This window comes from Crassostrea angulata, chromosome 3 (assembly GCF_025612915.1).
Source record: "Crassostrea angulata isolate pt1a10 chromosome 3, ASM2561291v2, whole genome shotgun sequence".
NCBI lineage: Eukaryota > Metazoa > Mollusca > Bivalvia > Ostreida > Ostreidae > Magallana > Magallana angulata.
The window spans coordinates 13202559-13225671 of NC_069113.1; the positions used below are offsets into that span (position 1 = coordinate 13202559).

At 33.3% G+C, this 23113-nt stretch overlaps 1 protein-coding gene across 3 annotated transcripts; it reads left to right on the forward strand.

Moving 5' to 3' along the window:
• The first annotated feature begins 356 nt into the window (after window positions 1-356).
• Window positions 357-21710, forward strand: LOC128178834 (neuronal growth regulator 1-like). Of its 3 annotated transcripts, XM_052846195.1 has the most exons (10): window positions 357-1321; window positions 1442-1621; window positions 7458-7585; window positions 10402-10609; window positions 11081-11215; window positions 13791-13862; window positions 16811-16939; window positions 17119-17406; window positions 19780-19941; window positions 20699-21710. In XM_052846195.1, the coding sequence occupies exons 2-10, from the start codon at window positions 1558-1560 to the stop codon at window positions 20806-20808; spliced, it is 1296 nt and encodes a 431-aa protein (XP_052702155.1). In that variant the 5' UTR covers window positions 357-1321; window positions 1442-1557; the 3' UTR covers window positions 20809-21710. The 3 variants fall into 3 exon arrangements, with proteins under 3 accessions (XP_052702155.1, XP_052702156.1, XP_052702157.1); XM_052846196.1 differs by having other exon boundaries at window positions 359-1621; window positions 20702-21710; XM_052846197.1 differs by lacking the exon at window positions 13791-13862 and having other exon boundaries at window positions 361-1621.
• Window positions 21711-23113: the final 1403 nt, after the last annotated feature.

A 23113-nucleotide genomic window follows, 5' to 3' on the forward strand; every position in this document is an offset into this window, starting at 1 on the left:
CTGAAGTGGCAATATTGTTTGAGAACGTAGGGTTCGGGGAGAGAGAGAGAGAGAGAGAGAGAGAGAGAGAGAGAGAGAGAGAGAGAGAGAGAGAGAGAGAGATCGATCAATACATCTGTTGCGTACTTGTCATACCAGAAGATTTGATTATCAATTAGGGCCCTTTCGCTAGTTTCAACGGCGACTCATAATTACAGCAGATCGCTGACAAATTGGACGCGACTAAAACCTGTGATTTTATTGAATTTTACTATTGTCCAGACCGGCTTTTTATTGGCCGTTCAGATCGATGCAGAAAATACCTTTTATAAGTCGGCTCCTGCATGCAAATCTATATAACATTTTCGCAGATCGTGAATATCCATCCGCGCAACATTCTACACCTCTGTATTGTTCAATCCTGAAATATTAATAAGTGTCGGGATTGATTTTACAATATATATCTTAATCAAACCTTTCATTAGAATTAATGTGTGTATCTCTCTCAATAAAGGCGTATTAGCAAACCGCGCGCTTACCACCCTGTTCTCCAACAGGGGGCAGTTCATTCGCATGGTTTAGCATTGTTTATCTAATTTACTGCCTGCATTTTGTCAGAAGTTTCATAAATGAATAGGAAACAGAAAAGAAATTCGACTCGTACATCTTCCACTCAACAGGATATTGGTAAAGATCTTATACAGCTACTGGCGCATTTCGTATCATTTGACTGGAAAAACAGCCCGTATCGAAAAACGTAACCGGTGCAAAATTAACAAAACTTTTTCTTTAGAATTCCTCTTGAACACAACTCTATTTTCCGCTCAAACGGGTGGAATTTAATAATTTACGACACTTTTAAACAAAAGTTGAATCGATTTGGGAACTGAGGAGGGATTGCTACAGAACTCGTGCATCTTAGCGCGGTAATTAGTGGGTGAGATAATCAGACCTGTTACCTAGGGCTGAGTGGCTGAAGGGACACGGAAGACGGAAATCTGAACCTACAACTGGATGCTATCTCAGACATGGTGAAAGAAAATCATTATAACTAGGTTCGTTAACAATGGTAAAAACGAGTTTACCTGACATCTAAGGGAGAAGTCACGTTCCGTGCCTCACACCGTCAATCACAAACCCTCCTTATTTGAGTATGGAGATAAGTTATTAATATTCAGATAGTTTCCGTACTGGATTCCGAATTTTCTATGCTACAACCTCGAGTGACATTACTTGTAAACTTTTTTTTTCAATGGTTGAACACTTTCAGATTTTAGGAACAGTAGTTTAGTGAATTTAAGATAGGATGCACCAAGACGAGCCATTTTGTGCAATTTCAAAGGTACAAGTAAGATTGCTCTGATCCCATCTTCATCTTTTTTTTCATTCTTGGTGGATTTAAACGATTTATTCACCCAGCGTCTTCAAAACAACTTCGTTATTACACTTTAATATTCAACAGATGTCTGTGGGATAACATGAGTCGGTTTTTGGAGGGATATGTGAGCTTCATTAAGGAACTTATCAGAGTTAAGTAGCAGTTTGTGGACCTGACTTTTTAACTTTAATTACATTAAGATGAAAATCAAGATAGAGCTGAAATTATCTCGCTTCATCTGGCTGTTTGATTCCCTGTTGAAAGGTAAGGACATTTAAGAATCTCGAAATAGTTTCTCGTGCAATCAATTTACATCAAGATATATTTGTTATTTAATTTCAAGATTTTTTTCCCTGTTATGTGTCGCCGTATGACCTTTAGTTTAAAGCTCTAAACAAAATATTTATCCTAATGAAATCAATAACTTTAATTCAGACAGACACTGAGGGAAATATGTCTACTCTAGTAATTAACGGAAACTCGGTAGGTTTTTTTCTCCCTTCTTGATCAACCGAAATATTTATACATAACTTACAGAGATTTTAATTTCATAAAATTGGTTGATAAAAATTGCATATGTTTTTAATTACCTTAAAGAAAATCAAGATCCAAAAGACAATATATATCACAGTAAATTTAATAATAATTCCCTCTTAAAATTGATTTTTTTTTCTCGAAAGGTGCAGCTTTTGCATAGCAGTTAAGCAACTGAGATTACAAATCATTTCCCTTAATTTGATAATAGTAATGCCAGAAGAATAAATTTTAATTGTTTTTAATTAAATGTGTAGGACGAACCATACCCCTCAGCCTTCCCCAATCAATATGAACACATGCACGCTTTTACCCCCGGAGATTTCATATTTTACGTAAACTTTCTCTGTGGAGTAAATTTCCTTCAATTCTATTGCCTTTGTAAATAGAGGAAACCACGGACTGCTGAAGAAATTTCTTTAATTTTCATACAATGAGAAAATCGACTGTATTCTGTGAATATGCGAGCATTCAATTAAAGTTAAAAGAATCTCAAGCTGGGGGGAGTTCAGTTTCGGTAGACCCTTCTGATAATCTGCTCGATGAAAACTTTGATTTAAATCTTTCTACAATGACAACCAATCTTTTCTTACAATAACCATCAAATCTAACATTTCTCTCATCTTGTTGTAACACCACGTGATTAAATAGGGGTTTGTTAGGATGAAATTAATGTATATACATTCGCAGACAAATCTGATTTTAAAACTTAGTAAGTTTTATTTATATATTTCATTTTGCTCTGAATTAACGGAAAATAAACATACTTCAACAAGATTAAGTGATCATAAGCGCTTTACCAGCGAGCAATTGTCGCTGGTTCAAATCAAGGTGTGGGCATTTGATTTTATGATGTCATATAACAGGGTGCATTTATAACCACCTGTCCTATTGTACAAAACTTAACGGTTTCTAACCACGTGTACACAGGTGCGTTTAAATTGATTCATTACTTGATTTGATTGCACATTTTATACAATTCAATGTTTGATTTTATTTCTAATGATAAAATTTCGAAGAGTTTTTTTTTTTAAATATGCAATAGCTACATGTATAATGCACATCTCATTATTACTTACATGTTCTTAAAAGAAAAGTTACAAAAGTTACAAAAATGTTCAGAAATCTCAATACACAGTGTGGTAAAAAAAAAAAAAAAAAAAAAAAAAAAAAAAAAAAAAAAAAGAACCCACAAAAATCCCGCAACCCAGAACATCCTGCAATAATTCAATGATGGATTTGAACAAATAAACAAACTACAAACTTTTGAGAATAGAAATATTTTTTATCATACTTTAAAAATGTTTAGATATAGGACGTATTAGATGTATATGCATAAATCAAGTTTAGGAAACCCATACTTTATTATTTTAAATAAGATACAAAAACAGCACAAAGTTCCTACGTTAATACATGCCATTTAATCACTCAGTGTAAACAAATAAAAGATTGTTCAACTTCGTTCTGTTTAAAATCTACACGTATCACCAGTAGATCCGTCATCGTATTCGAAATTTTGTTGTTTCGAATGTGTAGTATGTATGCTAGACGTTTTATTATCAACAGAATTCGCGCACTGTACCCACTACAAGTCGATTTGTTCCTCGATTTCTCAGCTGGAGTGGAACATACTTCATTTGTGGCAATCAAACCCAAATCCACGGCTTCGTTTCCTCCAAATCATCTATTATATCATATTTATGACCGAATGAAATAAATCGAGCATATTTGGGTTTTCAATTAATTAAAAGTGTACACTTAGACGAAGGATGAAAGACTTCGTAAATCTCAGAAAGCAATCAGCGATAAATTCTTAAAGAAAGAGATCGATTCATGATTGACAAAATATATCTTATAATCTGTGCTTTTGTAAGATCCTGCCTGTTAGATCATCAGCGTGTTATTTTATTTCTTGCTTCGTGGGCACGTGAAAAGGCGCAATCTGTTTTCTGTCAACGTCGGTAGCAACTAAGAAGACCGAATGTCAATATCCAAAAATATAAACATGTATATACTAGCAGTGTTTATAAATGTGTCTTCTAAATGGCGATCATGTAGAAATTTTATGCGTTCTGGACATAAATCAGAGATAATAATACTATCTATGTATCTGATAAACAAAAACTCTGTAGTCTCGTATTGTGTAATGAAATAGAAAATAGCTTTTTCATCAGCAATGCAATGCAGGACTTGTTGCAACGATCAAGGAACACCCTTTATTTTATAGCAATACGGACAGCAGAATATTGATATCAACTATAATTGATAAGTATTTATTCAAGTATATAATGTCGATTACCAATATCGCGTGCCTTCTGTTACAAATATATCATATAACACCCATAAGCGTTACAACACGGTTAGTTTTGGAGATAAAATATTTGTGTTTGTATCTTTCCTGTTTTTCATACACATTTCAACATATTTTTCATATAGCCTACTAGTATGTAAGTACAAATATTAAAGCTGCATGGTCCGATTTTTTTGCTATTACAGTATCGAATAATTTTCCATACAAACTAAATATCTTTGAAAGTTGTAGACTTTTTCCTAATTACACCAGCAGAATCGATCTCCTTTCAAAGTTAGAAATATTCAAAGTAAATAAAATAATTTCTTTTTGGGCAAACAAGAAAACAATTGGAACATTTAGAGAAGGTAGCCAATTGGTTTCGTCCCCCGAACAATTAGGTTTATTCAACCTGCATGTTAAGCATCGATTGTAAACAAAACAGACTTCCGAATTATTAGTTTAATAAAATTTACACAGGTTTATTTTTGATTTGCCAAAACATTATGACATTTACTTACAGCAATGCCAAAGTCGTTATACAATATATCTGCCTCGACGTCAGGGGCAAGTTATAATACGAGGCGAAATAACGTGGTACCCTCTTGTGTCATTTGTTTTACAAACAATCTTGTGCATCAATTTTTTCATTGAAATATGGCTTAATTGACCGGGAAAACTACTGCAAAAACATTTTATTGTACACATACTTAGCATAGCCATCGTTTAAAAGCGTTCACAAAATTTAATATAAAATCGGACCAAGCAGCTTTAATATATACACAATATACGTGTAGTTTTCAAATTGTAAATCTGTAAGACTTGTTGCTTTGGCTTTTAATTGAAAAGGTAATTAATCAGAATATTCCCACCGAAGGAAAAACAGAATTATATGACTATTGACTATGCTTCAATAATTTCTCCTCAGCGAAAGACGAAGCAATCGAATAACATCTTTTTTCCATAATTTTAAAATTTTCAACGTCTTTGTGTTTTCCCCCATCTTTCAAAGTGTTCAATTTTACCACCCAATGAATTGAATTCAGCATTGAAAGATAAAGCAGTCCATATATCCACAAGAATTATAAATCGTGTGTGTTGGAGTGACGATTTTCTGAGAGAGAATTCTCAGGGGGGTCGTTAGGCTCAATCTCTATCATCTTTCATTTAACAGGAAAACAACAAATAAAAGCTTTCTTCGTAATATCTTCCCAACCATATGAACTCGAGCTGTATAGAATTTCACCTCCTAAATACTGCTCCCCAGTGCACCAAAATGATGACGAAGTGTGAACACTTTCGATGCGTGCAAAAACCATAAACGACCAATTCTTTAAATTCCGAATTACTGATGTGTCCATGAAAAAATTTCAACGCTGGCGAAGAACCATAAATTGAAATCCACTATGTCGGGTGTTTATTTAAACAACGGCACAAATAGTAAATTTAAATTCATTTTTATACTTCATAGCAACAATTTGTCAGATTTTGACAATTTGGAATTTTTTTTTTTGAATTAAAGCAAACTTAGAAAAATAAAAAGAAACATATCAACATCCAGAACATCGATATGGATTAAGTCTCCAAACCATTACAATATGTGTCCTCTCTGAAAAAAAAAACATCATTGTTTACATACAAGTATATTGTCTTCATTAAATAAACCTATACCTAACTATCACACACGCCTACTTCATTAATAAATACTTAAAAGATAAATGTTTTTTATTTCATTAATAAATACTTAAAGCGTCGTTGTTTGTCGTTTTCAATTTCAAACATTATTAGAATGTAAAGAAAACCGCAACAGAAAGATTATAAAACAATCAAACATAACGCAAGTATTTATTTTTCACTAAGTCTTGAACTTAACAAACAGCAGTACATGCATGTAGCTAAACGCGGATTAAACTACAATATCTGAAATAAAACTTGTTAAAAACACGTGTTTGTGTGGAAATATTTCACAATAAATAGACAGGCTAAATATTTATTTAGTAATGAAGTGCCATAGTCTAGTAATTTGCCGACAAATCAAATACTTCATAAATTTCCCTTCAATTAAGAGCTTATTTCTCGATACAAGAACGGTGAAAATTCTGTTAAGTACATCGATTTCCTGCTGATGAATCGGTTCTGGAGTACAGATTACAGAGACTTTATTCCCTGTAAATCTTTCAGTTTTATTTGATGTATTCTTAGTTTTGATATTTTTCTGTATTCATTTTTTTGAATGGTTCCTAGTTCACGAAAGCTCTTAAAAGATTCGATAATTGAGTCCAAAAGAATCAGAGGATAGCGTGTCTCTCCGTCCCTCTGAACAAAGGGTGGACGTTCTCCTCACAAGGCTTAAATTGGAGGAAATGTCTCAAAAAACACCACTACCATCTGCCCCAACTTGTTAGCAAGGAAATAAAAGGTCCGTGCCCTTTTTTTTTAAAATCATCTGCGAGAAGACGTCGCAATGCAAAGGCTTTTTATTTAACAAAAACGCTTTGCGCTTTAGTTCCATTGAAATATGTAATTTTGTTAATATGCCCGCTTTTATGCCAATTGAAAAGTTCTTCCTCATCTTCGGTTATGCGATGACATGACGTCCTTTCTGATGATCAATTTCGTAATGGGGCAATCAGAGTTAGTACAACTTTAAGATTTTTGTGATCAAAGACACTGTCTTTTGACAAATTATAGCTTTCATGGTACTCAGCAAAAGCCCATTGATCACATCATGCAAATTCCTTTTGTGTTAAAAGTCTTCCTATAGACGAAGAAAACAAGGCACTTGTGTTTGACGTTTTATCCCCTTGTAAGTGTGATCAATCTCTTTCTTCCTTTTTAAGCCCAATATGTCTGTGAATGCATGGCTTATGCTTTAATATCAGTGCCTCGGAATAAGGTTCAGATATTTTCTATCAGAGTTGCAAATTAGATTGCTCAATGAAATGTCTTTTAAATTGAAATCTTTCGATTAGTCTAAGAAAATTTTTGATATTTAAACAGTGTGTCTTTGCTTGATACAATACCAATGGGAAGTATGAATTTCAAAAATTGTCTCAGTTTAATCGTTATCTGCGCGCGCATAATAAATAATATTCCCGAGAACCATTTGTTTTGTATTGTAACGTATTTTCGATATGTTGCGAAGTAAATCAAAATATTACACCGTTGATATCAAAATTTTTTAATTATAAAAAATAAAAAGGACAGTTTTATACTTTTCACAAGTCGCTTTTATCATCAGTCACCGTAAGAGCTAAGTTTTTTTTTCAATTGCAGTTCTGTTGGCTCTAGAAGACGTGGCTGTATACACTCAGCCTGTTTTTGAGGACCCATCTAACGTCACAGCAATAGCCGGGAATAACGCCAAACTCCAGTGTAAAGTTCACCATCTAGAAAACTACACGGTGAGGCTTTGCGTAAATCAGTGTGTTCGAATGTGGCCACCGATTGCAGTAATTTCTACGATTGAACATTTGTAGTAAGAAATTCAGAAAACAACGTCATAGTATTTGTTTTTTGTTCCTTTAAACATAAAATAGTATCGGTTACTAATTCACACACAAATGAACATGTTTGATCCAAATAAATTATGAGCAATAATTATTATTATAATATCTTCACTGCGCAATTACTGTATTGCATAGTACTTTATGGTAGTTATTGATGTAAAAATGGAGAAAGCTGCATAAAACACTGCGTATGTCATAATTTGTAATCAATTCAAATATATATGTATGTATTCTTAACTTTATATTAGAAACCAGGGGATATATATTATTATTATGATTATTATTATTTTAACATTTATATAGCGCTAAATATAATAAAATTACTCTAAAGCGCTTTACATAATAAGTTAAAACTACACAATGAGCATACACAAATAAAATTGATTGAGTTATTATAAATATGAATCTATAAAAAGAGGTTTACATATAGAAAATAGGCTAAACAGTTATATATATTCATAAAACATTTTCAGCACAGATTAAAGACTGAAGATCTAATTAAACTGATGAAAGGGTCAATTATAAAACGCTAATTTAAAAAGACGTGTCTTGAGTAACTTTTTAAAACTGGTCAGATTTTCTTCGAGTCTTAAAACTGCGGGAAGACTGTTCCAGAGTTCAGCTGCACTGACATCGAAACGCCGATTTCCATAAAATTTGGTACGTGCCTTGGGCTTAACCAGAAATCTCGAGTTCTCTGATCGAAGTGATCTTGATGAAAAATATACAGCAACAAGGTTCTGAATGTATGCCGGTGACTTCTCTTGCAAAGCCTTGAAAACAGTCAAAACTAGTTTGTATTGAATTCAAATTCCACTGGCAACCAATGAAGAGCAATCAGCACCGGTGTGATATGATCATGCTTCTTGGTTCTTGATATTATTCTGGCAGCTGTATTTTATATATTTAATATATTAATAAATATATATTAAAACCTTTTTGCCATACAGTTGTACAAAATGTCCAAGATATTTTTGTTATATTCATCTGTAAATTCTTAATACAGGTATGCACAATGTAAATGATTGTTATATAAAAAAGATTAAAATAAAATTTAAAAAATAAGAAACAATTTAAAGAACATTGTAGAATATACAAAGGTCAGCATTAAGAAAACAAATGCACTTTTCCGGCTCAAATTAAAAGTGTTTTAAACTATCAACATTAAAAAGATCACGAATTTGTAACATTTGTTTCCCAAATGAAATATGACATCACCAGCGTAAAACATAGTGTACATGTTTGGTGTCTTGCACAAAAATCTATGACGGAAGTTTATCGCGTTAGCACATTCCGCTACCACGCACTTCTGGACATTGAAATCTCGGTCCAAATTTAATTTCTAGGCCCTACTGTAGTACAACAGTTTGCATATTAAATGCATTTCAAAGCTATGACTATAATTACCTTATATTAATTTTATGGAAATTCGAGGTATAGAACGGCCAGCTTGAAACAAAACAGCTAAGTACACCAAAGCGATTTACAAAGCCTTATAATTGAAATGCATTAAGGTCAGTTCTCTTCTGGTGTAGTCTGACGAACCTCAGAACAATACACAGGAACCCCTGCTTATTTGGATCAATTAGACGATAGGATATCGATACTTCGGCGAGTTTTAACTAATAAGTGCGATTCAGCGCTGTTAAAGATTTATGTTCCCAAATTGGTCCAGTTTGATTAAATAAAATGAAATCCTAGAATGCCCAGAATAATACAATTTCTTCACCAGCTGTGCGCAAATGGACCTCTGTAGAGGTCATGAGATATAGACAAGCAAGTTTTGCATATGTATCAACTAGTGCCTAGCCAAGCTGAATACGAACATGTTATTGTCGTGTTGTAAATCGTTGTCATGTTGTTAAAACTTTGTTAAGTGCCATCGGTTGTCTAGTTGTAATGTCTACCCACCATCAGTCGTTATATGTTATAGTTCAAAATATTTGTTTAGTGCACCAAGTTGCAATCTTGTGCACTTTGTGTTTTGAACATTATGATCGTTTATCATGTTCTGTGCTTTCCGATACAATTTGTTCTGTTATTTATTCACTGTATATAGGGAAATATTCGCCCCCGTTTTATTTTCGCCTCCTTCACCCTCGTTGTCAGCCGGCGAATTTAAGACTGGGCGAATTCCAATTTCTCAAATTATCACTGCGTCTGGGCGAATTCAAGACGGAGCGAAATTGTTTGCAAATTGATGGCAAAAACAAAACGGGGCGGATATAACTCTCAGGCTGTATACAGTCTTTTTTTTTAGCAAACCGCAACCAAATGCCATCTTGTAATTTCTGTGTTAAGCGCCAGTTGTAGTTATATTGTAAACTGTGTCCGAAATCAATTGTTATACTGTAAATTCTGTGATTACCAAAATCAGTTGTCATGTTGTAAATTGTTTGTTCACTAAAACCAATTAGGCCTACAACATAATACGCCACACATACAACACGATATCAATCAATATTCAAGATATTTTCATATAAACAGCTACTAGTTTCATACACATGAAGCCATTTTCAACAAAAATTGGGTTTAATTAATTAATATCTAATACGCAAAGCCATTATTTTAGAAAAACAACATTTTTTCCATAATTTGTTTCCATAATTTCCAATTCCATAAAAATGCAATTGTAAATTTTTTGAAAATGTATGAGTGTAAGAAAGAGACCATCTTTTGACTAAATGAACCCTGTATAATCTCTATGGTAGGTGGCGTGGGTGAACCCCCGGGGGACAATATTGACCCGTGGGTACCTTAAGATAACAGACGACACAAGAATCAGCACAGACAGAAACGTGGACGAGGATTGGAACATCATCATTCGGAACATCTCGTTCGAGGACAGAGGGTTCTACAACTGTGTGATTAACACGGCGCCATTTCCATCAGTAAACAGGGTCCATCTTCACGTGATTGGTATGTGATTTTTTTTTTTTACAGTACACGTTGAGTCACATGATAAAGTTAACAGAATGTTAATTAACTGAAAGGTCTGGACAGTTGACTGAATAGCACAGCTATGTCATTCAATCTTTTTCTCAACTTTAAGTCACATTTCAGTTGACTGAAGGGCAGAGCGCCGTCCTTTTGGATGGAAAACAGCATTATGCATGTAAAACACATAAAATGCGAATGTTGTCTTTGATCATAATCAAAACATAATGCCAAAAAATTAAATAAAGATATCTCTATCTCGTCTATGGTCAAATAGTATTTTGTACATAATGAAGCCAGTGAATTCATTTCTTCCGTTGCATTTACATACATGTATTTATCTTTAGCTTGCCATAACGGAGTATTGTAATGTTGTCATGACACGTTTATGGTTTCCAGCGCTATCAGTACATCAATGGAATCTGTATGCCTTATGGTACTTTCTGATTGCAGTGCCGCCTAGAATCATTGGGAGAGTTGTCCACGCACCTGTCGTGGTGAGGGAGGGAGAGACAGTCACGCTGGTCTGCAATGCCACGGGGTACCCACTCCCCAAGATCCACTGGTTCCGTGACAGAACAACAAATGGTAAGACAAATAACCATTTTAAGAAGATCTTGGACTTTCAGTGGGATGTAGCTATCTATTTCTTGTGTCAAACAAGTTAAAGATAACGCGGTTACATTCGAAATGGGCATCGATTGCATAGTCTCTCCTCAAAAGTCAGACAAATCTTGTTGATTTCAATGAGCTATGGCTGAGTGGCTGGTAATGAAATAGGCATGTCTATGTGTTTGACACAACTACCCAAAGTCCAAGCTCCTGTTAAATTGGTCCTAATGATTATATTAAAATGATACTTTGACAATACAGAAATATTGACCATTTCACATTCAGGACCATTTACTTGAAATGTAATGGAATTTTTTTTTTAAATCACTTAGGGGGGCTGCCATTTTAGACAATATTGATCTCCTTTAATAGAATAGCTCCATATAAGAGTAATGGAAAATGATAAAATTTGATATTGAAATATATAAAATTTTTCTTTACCAAATAGAACATATAGTTGACAGCTTAAGATATCACATATAAAATTTTCAGCTAAACCTGATGGTTTTTATATTATATTATGCTTTGATCCCGTAGCCACCTTAATGCATGTATTATGGAAACCGGAATGTATACCTGTTAAATATAAAAAAAAGGTTTCTATTGAAGCAAATTCCTCTTTGAAATTTTATAATAGATAAATATTTTGATCCTTTAAACATTAAACTTAAATGTATAAATGATTCTATAGTAAAGTGAAAAATGACTTACCGTTCAAATTTGACCGGTGTTATATAGTGCCTTTTCCCCCTAGCCATCTTTCCCCCCGGAAAAATGGCTATATAGCAGTTCTCCCCCTCGGAAAAATGGCTATATAGCAGTTTTTCCCCCACGGAAAGCTGACTATATAGTGGGCTTTCCCCCTATTTATAGCCAGATTACCCCCACGGAAAACCTACTATATAGTGGATTTTCCCCCATTTTTACTCTCCGGCCATGTTTATTGCGGACCATTCGTGACAATAATTTGCAATAACTGATATGATATTAATTTCTCACAAAAAAGACAATTATGGCATTTATTAATACATAGAATAAAATACATGGTTTTACAACCCCAAATATGAACTAAGGCATGCGCCCTCATAACATGCATGTGTCATCATCTCACCCCTTTTTGGAACACCTTTTACACGGATTTCGGAATGCCTCAAATCTTTTTCATCTAATCGATGCTGATCTACAGTTTTGACTTCGACGTTATGAACACGTGAGAACACATTTGAGTGAAAATACGCCGGTTTGGAAATGTTCCAATGTATTACCCTCAATGTATAAGCTTCTCCCAGGGAACTAACTGACCAATCTTGACTTAATTTTGTAGAGGAAGGGAATAAAAAGTGGAAATGTATTACTCTCTTCGTCCAAAAGGCTATCAATTTTAAATTAATACCGTTAGAATAGACGATCTTAAAAACAATTATATATTTCTTCTTCTAAATATCAAACGGGAGACAGGAGGCAATGATATGATGAGAAACTGAAATGTTTTAGTTTTACTTTGATTGATGGGGTTCTAAATCATGGGTAAGGGGTATTTTAATTATGTATTAAAGCATGTGTAAAGTTAGTGTTTACCATTTCGTTTTAAAGTTACGCATATTCATATTTTTAAGCACATTTCTACGAAACGCGAGATATTATGATGTAAACATTTTAAAAAACAATGAAATGTCTTCACAACCAGAACAATGTCGGTATCTTTGCTGGTTACTTTGGAAAAAGTGAAATGGAGCCTGAACTAACTTTATGTTTATATTGTCACTCACTATTTGCTAATTTTTCCACTTTTAAGTTTGCAACGTAAATAAAAAACAAAACAACCATTCCCCCCCCCCCCACCCCCCCCCAAAAAAAAAACCCCCAATAATATATTGTGATGAGCTGACTTTTTTAAATATTAGCTTGTTCTTCTAATCAACTAACAAGTAAAAAAGTCGTATATGCGCATAGGTTGGTTATTTATTTTGATTTTCGGTTTCTCCTTTTATGAATAAAAGTTCATTGATTTATTTATCTAATTTTTTATTATATCATTAGTCATCTTATGAATTGATTAAATGTTCTGAAGAATAATGAATTTTACCCGCGTAAGGTAAACAATTTTGTTCGTAAATTTAAAAAAAAAAAAGCAGCAGAATGAAACGTTATTTTCAATCATTTTCATAAAGAAATGTATGAGTGATTGTGTATTTTTAAATGATGTTTTCACTTCTAAATGACCATAAAAATATGTTCATGTGGTCATCTATAGTTTTTGAGATATGGGGCCCTAAAAAAATACATATTCTTTATAATTGGATTTCAAACATCGGTCTCGAAAACAACAAAGGCTCCTATCTTGCATGGGGGCTTAAATTTTCGGTGTCATCTACTAGTGGTATACCACTATCACTGTGAATTGAACATTTTGCAGATGATATTTCACTTATTGAAGAAAGTCAGGCGGGATTTAGGAAAGGGTTTTCCACACTTGACAATATTCTAGTTCTGCAGTTTTTAACACACACACTGATCAACAGTAAAAAGAAATTATTCTGTGCATTTGTAGATTTCAAACAAGCTTTTGATACAGTATGGAGGGATGGGCTCTGGTACAAACTTCTTAAAAGTGGAATAAATGGTAAATGTTTTACATACATAAAAAAACACGAACAAAAGTATAAAATCAAAAATATGTATTAATGGTTTTTCATCTGATCTTTTTACTTGTACTGTCGGTGTACGACAAGGAGAAAGTTTATCTCCATTCTTGTTTTCCTTGTATATAAATGATCAAGAAGATTATTTGTTAGATAAAAACGTAACTGGACTGTCTACAATTACTGAGGGAATTGAAAAGGAACTTTTTTTTATATCTAAAAATGTTTATCCTGTTTTATGCAGACGATACTGTTATTTTAGCTGAGTCTGCAAACGATTTACAGTTGCCCTTAATGAATTCTATAGATACTCTGATACGTGGAAACTTACTGTTAATATTTGTAAAACAAAAATTGTTGTATTTTCTAAAGGTCGTCAACCCAAATATGTCTTTTCATATAATGGTTTACCTATTGAAATAGTTAAGGAATTTAATTATCTCGGTGTAATTTTCTCAAGAACAGGTTCATTTTTCAAACCAAAAAAAAAAACCGGCTATGTGAGCAAGCACCGAAATCCATGTACGGAGTTATAAGGAAGATAAGAACTTTTAATTTACCTATTGATTGTCAAAGATTTATTTGATAAAATTGTTGTACCAGTTTTATTGTATGCATGCGAAGTTTGGGGTTATGAAAATATTGAGATTATTGAACGTGTCCATTTAAAATATTTGAAACATATACTTAATCTGAAAAGTTGTACACCTAGTTACATGGTATATGGTGAAACTGGACGATTTCCTCTGTATATAACCATTTTTACTAGAATGATTTCATTCTGGGCCAACATAATCAATAGCAGTGAAAACAAGTTAAGCAAAATCATATATATGTATGTACGTACTCTTTTTGATAAGGGACAAATATTAAATCCATGACCATGCTCTTTAAAAAAATGTTTAAGATAAATGCGGGCTCTCTTATGGTGTGATCATGAATCGTACCATTATAACTCCAGTTGGATTACGACAACTATTAACCAAAGGTTAAGAGATCAATTTTTACAAAAATGGCATAACGATATTCAGGAATCGACTAAGGGTGTTATTTATAGAATTTATAAAACAAATTTTGAATGTGAACGCTACTTACTCTTGTTACCCAGTAAATTAAGAAAAATATTAGTTAAGTTTAGAACTACAAATCATCATCTTCCTGTTGAAATTGGAAGGTGGGGTATTGTTGAAAGAAGTAAACGTTATTGTAATTTGTGTAATTGTCACAAATTTGGTGATGAATTTCATGTTATATTAGAATACAAGGCATTGAATAAATTACGAAGTCAGTTTTTAGATACATATTACTGTTCTTCTCCTAACACTAAAAAGTTCTATGAAATCATGTCTTCAGTCGATTATATCACATTAAGAAAATTGTGTTTCTTTATTTCAAAAATTAATCATGCTGTTCGTTCACCCCACTTACTTTCTTGAACTTTACAACTATATTGTTTATATGTAAATATGTTTGGTCTTCTTATGTACCTCTTGTACCATCATATGGTGTTGAGTGAAATAAACTGAACTGATCATGTGAATTTTCACATCAACAGTACCATATATTTTTTTGTTGAAAATATGGTTAATTGGTCATCTCTAGAATTTGAGATTCGGGTCCCCACTTATACATTGTAGAACACTATTCAATCATTATAATAGGGTTTTAAACATCGGGCCCTGAAACATCAAGGGCCCCTACCCTGAGGGCTGAAATTTTCAGAGCCATCTTCAAGTGGTATACCACTGCCACTATAAAAATATGGGGATATAGGCATCTCTAGTTTATGAGACATTGGACCCTAAAGAATATGCACTATAATTATTACAATAGGATTTTGAAAATCAGGCTCTGAAACATCGGAAACAAAATTTCTCTAAAACAGAGGTTTAGCCTGGATGAAATTTTCACAAACAGACAAACAATCTGATAGATTTATCAAGAAATTCTTAAAACATTCTCGTTTTATACAATTTCAGGACACAGAATTATGCATATAAGTGTATGACTTGTAAAACTTTTTTCAATAAATTACCTAAATTAAGTTCTATGTATAATTCCATTACACACATGTTCAACTTTCAGCATTGTCTATAAAAATAATAAATCGGCAAAACGAAACTTAACCTGTACAGATGAATGCAGATATACATGTATGCAACCTGGGAGTGTAGAAACAATAATTTTAATCCTTACTGGATTTCCATAAATATTTTTTATAAAATCTGAACCAAAAACGTGAGGGAGAAACCCTACTATGGGGGAACAGCTACTATATAGTAGCTTTTTCCCCCGGGGGGAAAGGCTACTATATAGTAGGTTTTCCGGGGGGAAAGCTACTATGGGGGAAAAACTGCTATACAACACTGGTACAACCGTAAAAGGGTTAATGGCTTATGTAGATCTGTCAAAGATTTGCGATGCAATCAAAGATGACGTTGTTCTAGATACGAAGTTGTACCGTTTGAAAATGTCAAAGACATGCTCAATGATTATTCTAAATGTTTTTGAGAATTATGATAATAAATGAAATATCATTTTGTTTTCATCGTCTAAATGCATACCTTTGTTTTGAGTTATTGTACATACATGTATAGTTTGGACTGTTTGGATTACATATTTTCATTTTAGAATTCTTGCTATATTTTTCCCCCTTCAGACTCATTTATTATGAATTATGCATATTACATATAATAAAAGGAAATTATAGACAGTTTCTGTTGTAAAATGGAAGTAATCGTCACTTTTCGTTGCATTGAGGGACACCAGGGACAAAATAACTAGCGTCGATCCAACATATCCATTTTTCAATGACAGACATATAATTCGCCAATATCAATCGCAGCAGACACTTCGTCTGCTTAAGACCCCCCCCCCCCCTTTCCCACCTTTCTGTGAGGCTGAAGACATAGTTTGGATATCGTTTCAGTGACAGATTTGCCTGGGGATACCCTTGTTATCCGTAACATAACGCGACACTGCGCTGGGGAATACCAGTGCAGGGCAAACAATGGGCTGTCCAAGGAGGATACCCGGGTATTTAAAGTTGAAGTCCACTGTAAGTAACAAATCTCGCTTTTTGAATTAATATGATTAAAAGTCGTGATATTAGAATGCACCATCTTTGTATTTACTTAATATTATCTAATTACAGTGTATTCTATTTGTATTCAACTTTTTACATGAAGACGTCCTGTTGAGTAAAACATATGAACCCGTTTTAATGTTTGACTGTAGTTGCCCCCGAGGTGAATATGCTGATACCGAGGCTGGGTATCACCCTGGGGTCAGAGACGGTGCTAGAGTGTAGCTGCTCCTCGTCCCCTATCGGGGTCTGTGTGTGGAAGAAGGACGGCAGGGACCTTAGAATCTCCGGCAAGTACGAGCTCAACCCCTACAACGAGGGCCGTGAGACCATCACGCTGGGCCTGACCATATCCCACATCCAGGAGGAGGACCTGGGCAGGTACGAGTGCCACGCCCAAAACGAACTAGGGCAGGACAGTGGTTATACCGATTTGTATGGTAAGTAACCAGCCAAAGATAAAGCCATTAAAAACAACTCAAGTTTTGTATGTATTGATGTTGGCCTAGGATGGTTTTCATGACTTCAGTGTCTGTTTTATTGTTCGCAAACAAAATACAACTTTATAAACATAAAAACTTGAAAGTTTAACCTTCAAAAATAAACAAAACACATTATTTGGTTCACGAAATAGAAAATTAAGCGTCTTCTCACGATTTCGTCTGCTTGAGATCGATCAACATTACTGCGAGGCTGGCTGTTCCTTTTCCAGAATAATTATAACGAACATTTTGACAAAGCATTAAAAATACCCATATCAACCATTCTAAATATTGAAAATGGAAATATAAAATTTTGAATTTTAAGCTCGAATCGTGTCGAAGTCCCTTGACTATACTCTTTTGTATACAAACAGAACAAAAAATACTTAGTTACAATGGAAAATAGACATAATATATATATATACATGTAAGTGTCTGATAAAAGTATAGGTCTTGTTTTTGAACAGAAGAAATTGACAGAAAAATATTCAGTTTTAGCCATGAAATACAAATATTAATATTTTTTAAGAATATTATTTAATCTAAATAAGTTATAAAAGTTTTTTTCCCTTTATTCCAATGTTTGGAAACAAATCCTATATATAATTAAAATTGCTGTACAGTATATCCTATTGATTCCTATAATATATCACTTAAGTTTAGTTTCTTGAACAGCATGTTTATTACTTTTTTTTCTTAAAATGATGAATACAAGGTCATTAATTTATTTTCATTATATTCAAATAGATACAAATAGGCCTTCTGCAACCTTTTCATTGTTTAAATGGTATGGAGTTTTAATTACCTTTCATATGAAAAATGACATCTAAATCTTAAATTGCGGTACATTATATCCTATCCATCTAATGTATCACTTTATTTATGTTGAACTTCGTGTCTATTAGTATTATGATTTTTTTAAGAATGATATGTGCAATTTCATTAATTTATTTTTCATTTTAAGAAAATTCATTTTAAAAAAGATCTCTTACAACCTGTGTATTTTTTTTTCAGTTTACATAACACAGTGTATTAATTGAATGTAGTTGTGTAGATTTATACATGTACCTACAAGCAATATACATTTAATATTCACCGGGTACATGTACCAGCCTACTATATTTGATAAATAAATGTACTTCTTTCATGCATTTTTCATGCCTTTTACTCATGGTTATATGTATTATTTATAATTAAAATACTTTGAAAACTTTTCTCTATTTATTTTAATAAGATTAAGAAACAGACTATAGTTAATGCACGTTTTCAAGAGTTGTCTCTCTTGGGGACAACAATGAATGCTCCCCAGGGTTCATGACCCTGAATATTGAGTAGGCTGTGAGGTGTGATATAGGCCTATACACTTTCACGGTAACACTACTGTACTGTTCAAATTTGGTAACGATGATTTTTAAATTTACACACGTACATGATCGGTCATCAGAATAAGCATCGTAAAGCAAAGCTATGATTAATGCATCAACTCCTACGGCACATTCCAAGCGGCAAATATACCATTTACTGTTTTAAGTACATTACTGGCTATCTAGTTACCACAACGTTTACAAAAGTCGCTTAAACATACTAATCTTTGTCGACATATCAACTATTTTAATTTCGTCCACGATCGCCTCTCCTTGGATGGTTATGTCTAGTTGCATATTCCAGCGATCTCATATGAAAACTAGATTTATTACGAGTTTTTCTGCACAGTGAATAATACCACAAGCTATCGCATGTATTTTTCTTTCGTTTTCAATTCAGCCGGTTCAGATTTTAACTCCCTATTTGTGTTTAATCCATTAAATTCAGCTCAATAGCTCTGCATCAGCTGAAGGCGCATCCATTTTGAATATTGTTGCTATTGTTGTTTTGTATTCATACGCGCCGCTTCATTTACATTATTTACATTTTTGATCAATGACGCTTCACATATTTTGAGTTGAAAATGTTTTATTAAATGATAAGAAATGAAGATAATAATTTTTCAATTGATCGACGTATCAAAGAAAAAATTGACCGGAAAACTTTTTCATCAATGCGCTACGCGTCGATCAATAGAAAAATTATTATCTTCATTTCTTAATTCTTTGTAATAATCTAATATCCATTAAACTATTGATGTATTAAATAAAATTTGAATATCAAATTTAGATTATTTTTTTAATTAAACAAAAGTTGCATGTATCTATTGACAAAATGAATATGATTTACACCAAAAAATATTTCAAAGTAGTGATTTTTTTTTATAATTCATCGGTCACTTTTATGTTTTGATTAATGATTCTTTCCTGTCTTAGCCCGTCTAAGGAATTATGCGTTTTCTTATAGAATACAGACCTCCGGTGCCGCCCACCCATGCTCCCACTGCTCGTCCGACCCCCAGACTGATCACCCCAGATTCTGGATATCGCCCGGTGCCGACGAAAACACAAAAGAATATCTTTGATGATGAAAACTTTGTATTTTTTAGACCATCAACCATTAAAACACGTAAGTTGATGAATTGCCATAATATAATTCTTTATTCCAGAGTTAATAGGCTTTATAGAACGTCAAATGTCACTTGAATTTCTCCACAATTGCAAAATGGTTCTTTCTTAAACAGTCAAAGAAATATACATACATGTATATATTGTGTTATAAAGAATAAAGAATTTCATTATTAAAGTTTGACTGCTTATAAGTTACTTGTAATCAGTAAAAGAGCAGAATTGAGCTTAAGTTTGAATGTGCTATTTAACGTGATCAACATCGCGGGTAAAACAAAAAGAATATATGTGTAGGATTTCCTTGTATAGTATAATACGGTAATTTGACTCTTTAACTCGATGAATTCGAAGATCTCGAGGGAAAACAGCTAAGAAATTTGTTGGTTTGAAAATACAGTTGTATTCTGATAAAATGGGATAAGGCACAAGTTCCAAAATTTTATAATGTTAAAGGAGGGCCAAAATTGAGACCTGAAAAGTGAACCAAACTGAGAAATGTGACCTTATGCCACCAATCATCTTTGAAAAGCAATAGAATTACTTATTTAAGACATATTTTTGTGCGTTTATAACATTCCATACATGCTAGTGAACGCGGATCGCAAAATGTACTTGGGAATAAAGTCACAGTAATGAAAAAGATATTAAAAAATTACTCGAATTCTTAATTTATGTTATATCAATGTTTCGCATGCTGTAACGCAAACAATAATATATGTAACTGAGAATAATTGGCGTATGTTCTGTTGATTTATAAGCAGCATCCAAATACTCCTCGGAGAGCCGAAGTAGCAGTCTGGGCGTGGCTTTCTGTACCCTGGTGATCGGATTCATCGGTCTTCACTTCTTTACCAGTCTGTCATTGTGAACTTACACGCTTGTACAGATATACCTCAATTTTCCAAACCAAAGAACTCATAAATGAAGAGCAAATGAAAACAAACCGGATGCTTCAGGTGCATGTGGAGATTGCTTTAATTTGTTATATAGATTGTGTGACCTGTATTAGGTCGATTATTTTCAACTAAAACCTGTACATCACACAGTGTGCGAAGAAATGTTCATTAACTTAGCTTGAGTAGCACGCCGTTCTGTTTCCATTTCAAAGTTGTCAATAGATGCCTGTAATTTTAACAAAAGCGGGAAAATGGACGCCGCGTGATGGCGGCAAATAGAGCACGGCTTCTGACGTCCCGGCGGCCGCTGACAGAGATTCAGTGAATCAAGGCTCCGTGCCGTACTTATGTTTCAATAATTCACGGACTTTTCATTGATTTCACTCCAATGGCTCTCTCTCGACTTGGCACCGAGAGCCAAATTGAGCGATTACCAGTATTTCATCAGGTTGTGGAGGTTATTTGTGAATGTCACCTTGTTTTTTGTACGGGTGTGAGATGTGAAATTGGTGTAAAGTGAATGTGGGCCAAACGTGTGTACATGAATATCTTGTGCTTTTGTTGTTCATAATGAGTCCTCTTCATAATGTTGCTATCAATTTTTGTTAGTTATGTTGTTTATTCGATGTCTTTTAGTCAATAAAACGAAAAATATTGGTATACCTTCTCAATGAATGTTAATTTAAATTCTTCATTTACAGTTACAAACCTAAATCTTTTAGTGTTATATGCTCTTTATGTATTACAGTTTCTTTTGCCAGTAATCATGAAAAGGTCTGGTTGAATGTAAACTATTTTTAATTTTATGCTTAAAAGTCCTGTAACCTATTAATAATGGGACACAGAAACAAAACTTTTAATAAATTATGTATAAAAAAACCCCAAAGACTTATTTCGTTTATTTTTGGAACTCTGTTTAAAGTGGCTATCACAATACAAGGCATAGCACCATAGTAGTCAACCCACCTGACTAATCTAATATTTGTTAAACATCTTCACTTGGTTAATGGTATATTGTCCTGCATAGAAGTAGATATCTATCAACATACACGCTCAGAATGGCACGAAGCGAGGAAAACGCTGATCTGTCCACCCAACTGAAGATCTTGAAGTATTAACAATCTATTCAATAAATAAGACTACAAGAATGTTGCACAATGCTCTCAGGTGCATACGCTTTACATGGTCACGGTTTCAGCAGCAATGCTACATGTATAAGCTAACAAACCAGAGGAAACCATTAATCTCAAAAAATTTAACTTATATTTAATCATACTTTTCAGTCCTATAAATGATTAAGATTTTAATGAGAATTTTATGAATAAGATGATTTCCAATGTGACAAAATTAATGCCAGTAAGACCTTTCCCCGTAGTTAAAATTACCAATTATGAAATAAACGTCTGTCTGACAAAACTTGAAAATGTTATTGTTAAATAAAACAGGATATGACTCAATTAATTTATTTAAAACTCAACACATTCAATATTAGTATAAAATTAAATGTGAATTGCACCGAATCACATAATCATATATTTGTTATTAAAGTCATCTACTTATAAAAAATGTGTAGTGAATTCATCTACCAAAACCGGGAGGAAAAAAAATTGGTACATATGTTTTTAATGAAAATAAATTGTCATTTTTTGACATTTCTTGATAAAATACTGGCTTGCGACCAGTTCTCGCCGAGTACCATTTCTCGCCAGTACATTGTGACGTCATTTTAGCAACACATAAAATTACATATAAAAATGAAGTCACAATGTACTGGCGAGAACTGGTCGCACGCCAGTACAGTTTAAAAAAAAACTGTACATAGAAAAAATTGAAGGTGAATTAACCTACATGTATACGTAATGGCATACATTTCAACACTCAACAAAACCTTAATTACTTATTTAACACTCAGAATATATGTGGCATACCTCACCTTACAGGGTACATGTCAATTTTGGCAGAGGTTGACAGGATAGACAAAGGTCTCCTAAATCATTTTGAAATGATTTTTACAAGACATTTATTATAATTTAGGTACTAAATGAATTTTTTAAATAACAAAATAAACATGCAAATATCCCTCTTGGTTTTTTTTACACATTCAAAATTCAATAATTTCCAAAATTAAAAAAAGGTACAAACTCAGACTGGCAACAGCAGTTTCAAACTGACATTATCTTTGAATGAATGATCCGTCCTTTAGAACCAATATTTTAAAACCAGGTCACGTTCCCTTGATAATAATGGTTTTTTCATGATTATCTTATTTTGGGCACA

Bases quoted from the DNA above. Each gene is read 5' to 3' on its own strand.
- LOC128178834 (XM_052846195.1), top strand. From the start codon at position 1,558: ATGAAAATCAAGATAGAGCTGAAATTATCTCGCTTCATCTGGCTGTTT. The intron at 10,610-11,080 runs GTATGTGATTTT...TTCTGATTGCAG, and splicing joins GGTCCATCTTCACGTGATTG to TGCCGCCTAGAATCATTGGG. The intron at 19,942-20,698 runs GTAAGTTGATGA...TTGATTTATAAG, and splicing joins ACCATCAACCATTAAAACAC to CAGCATCCAAATACTCCTCG.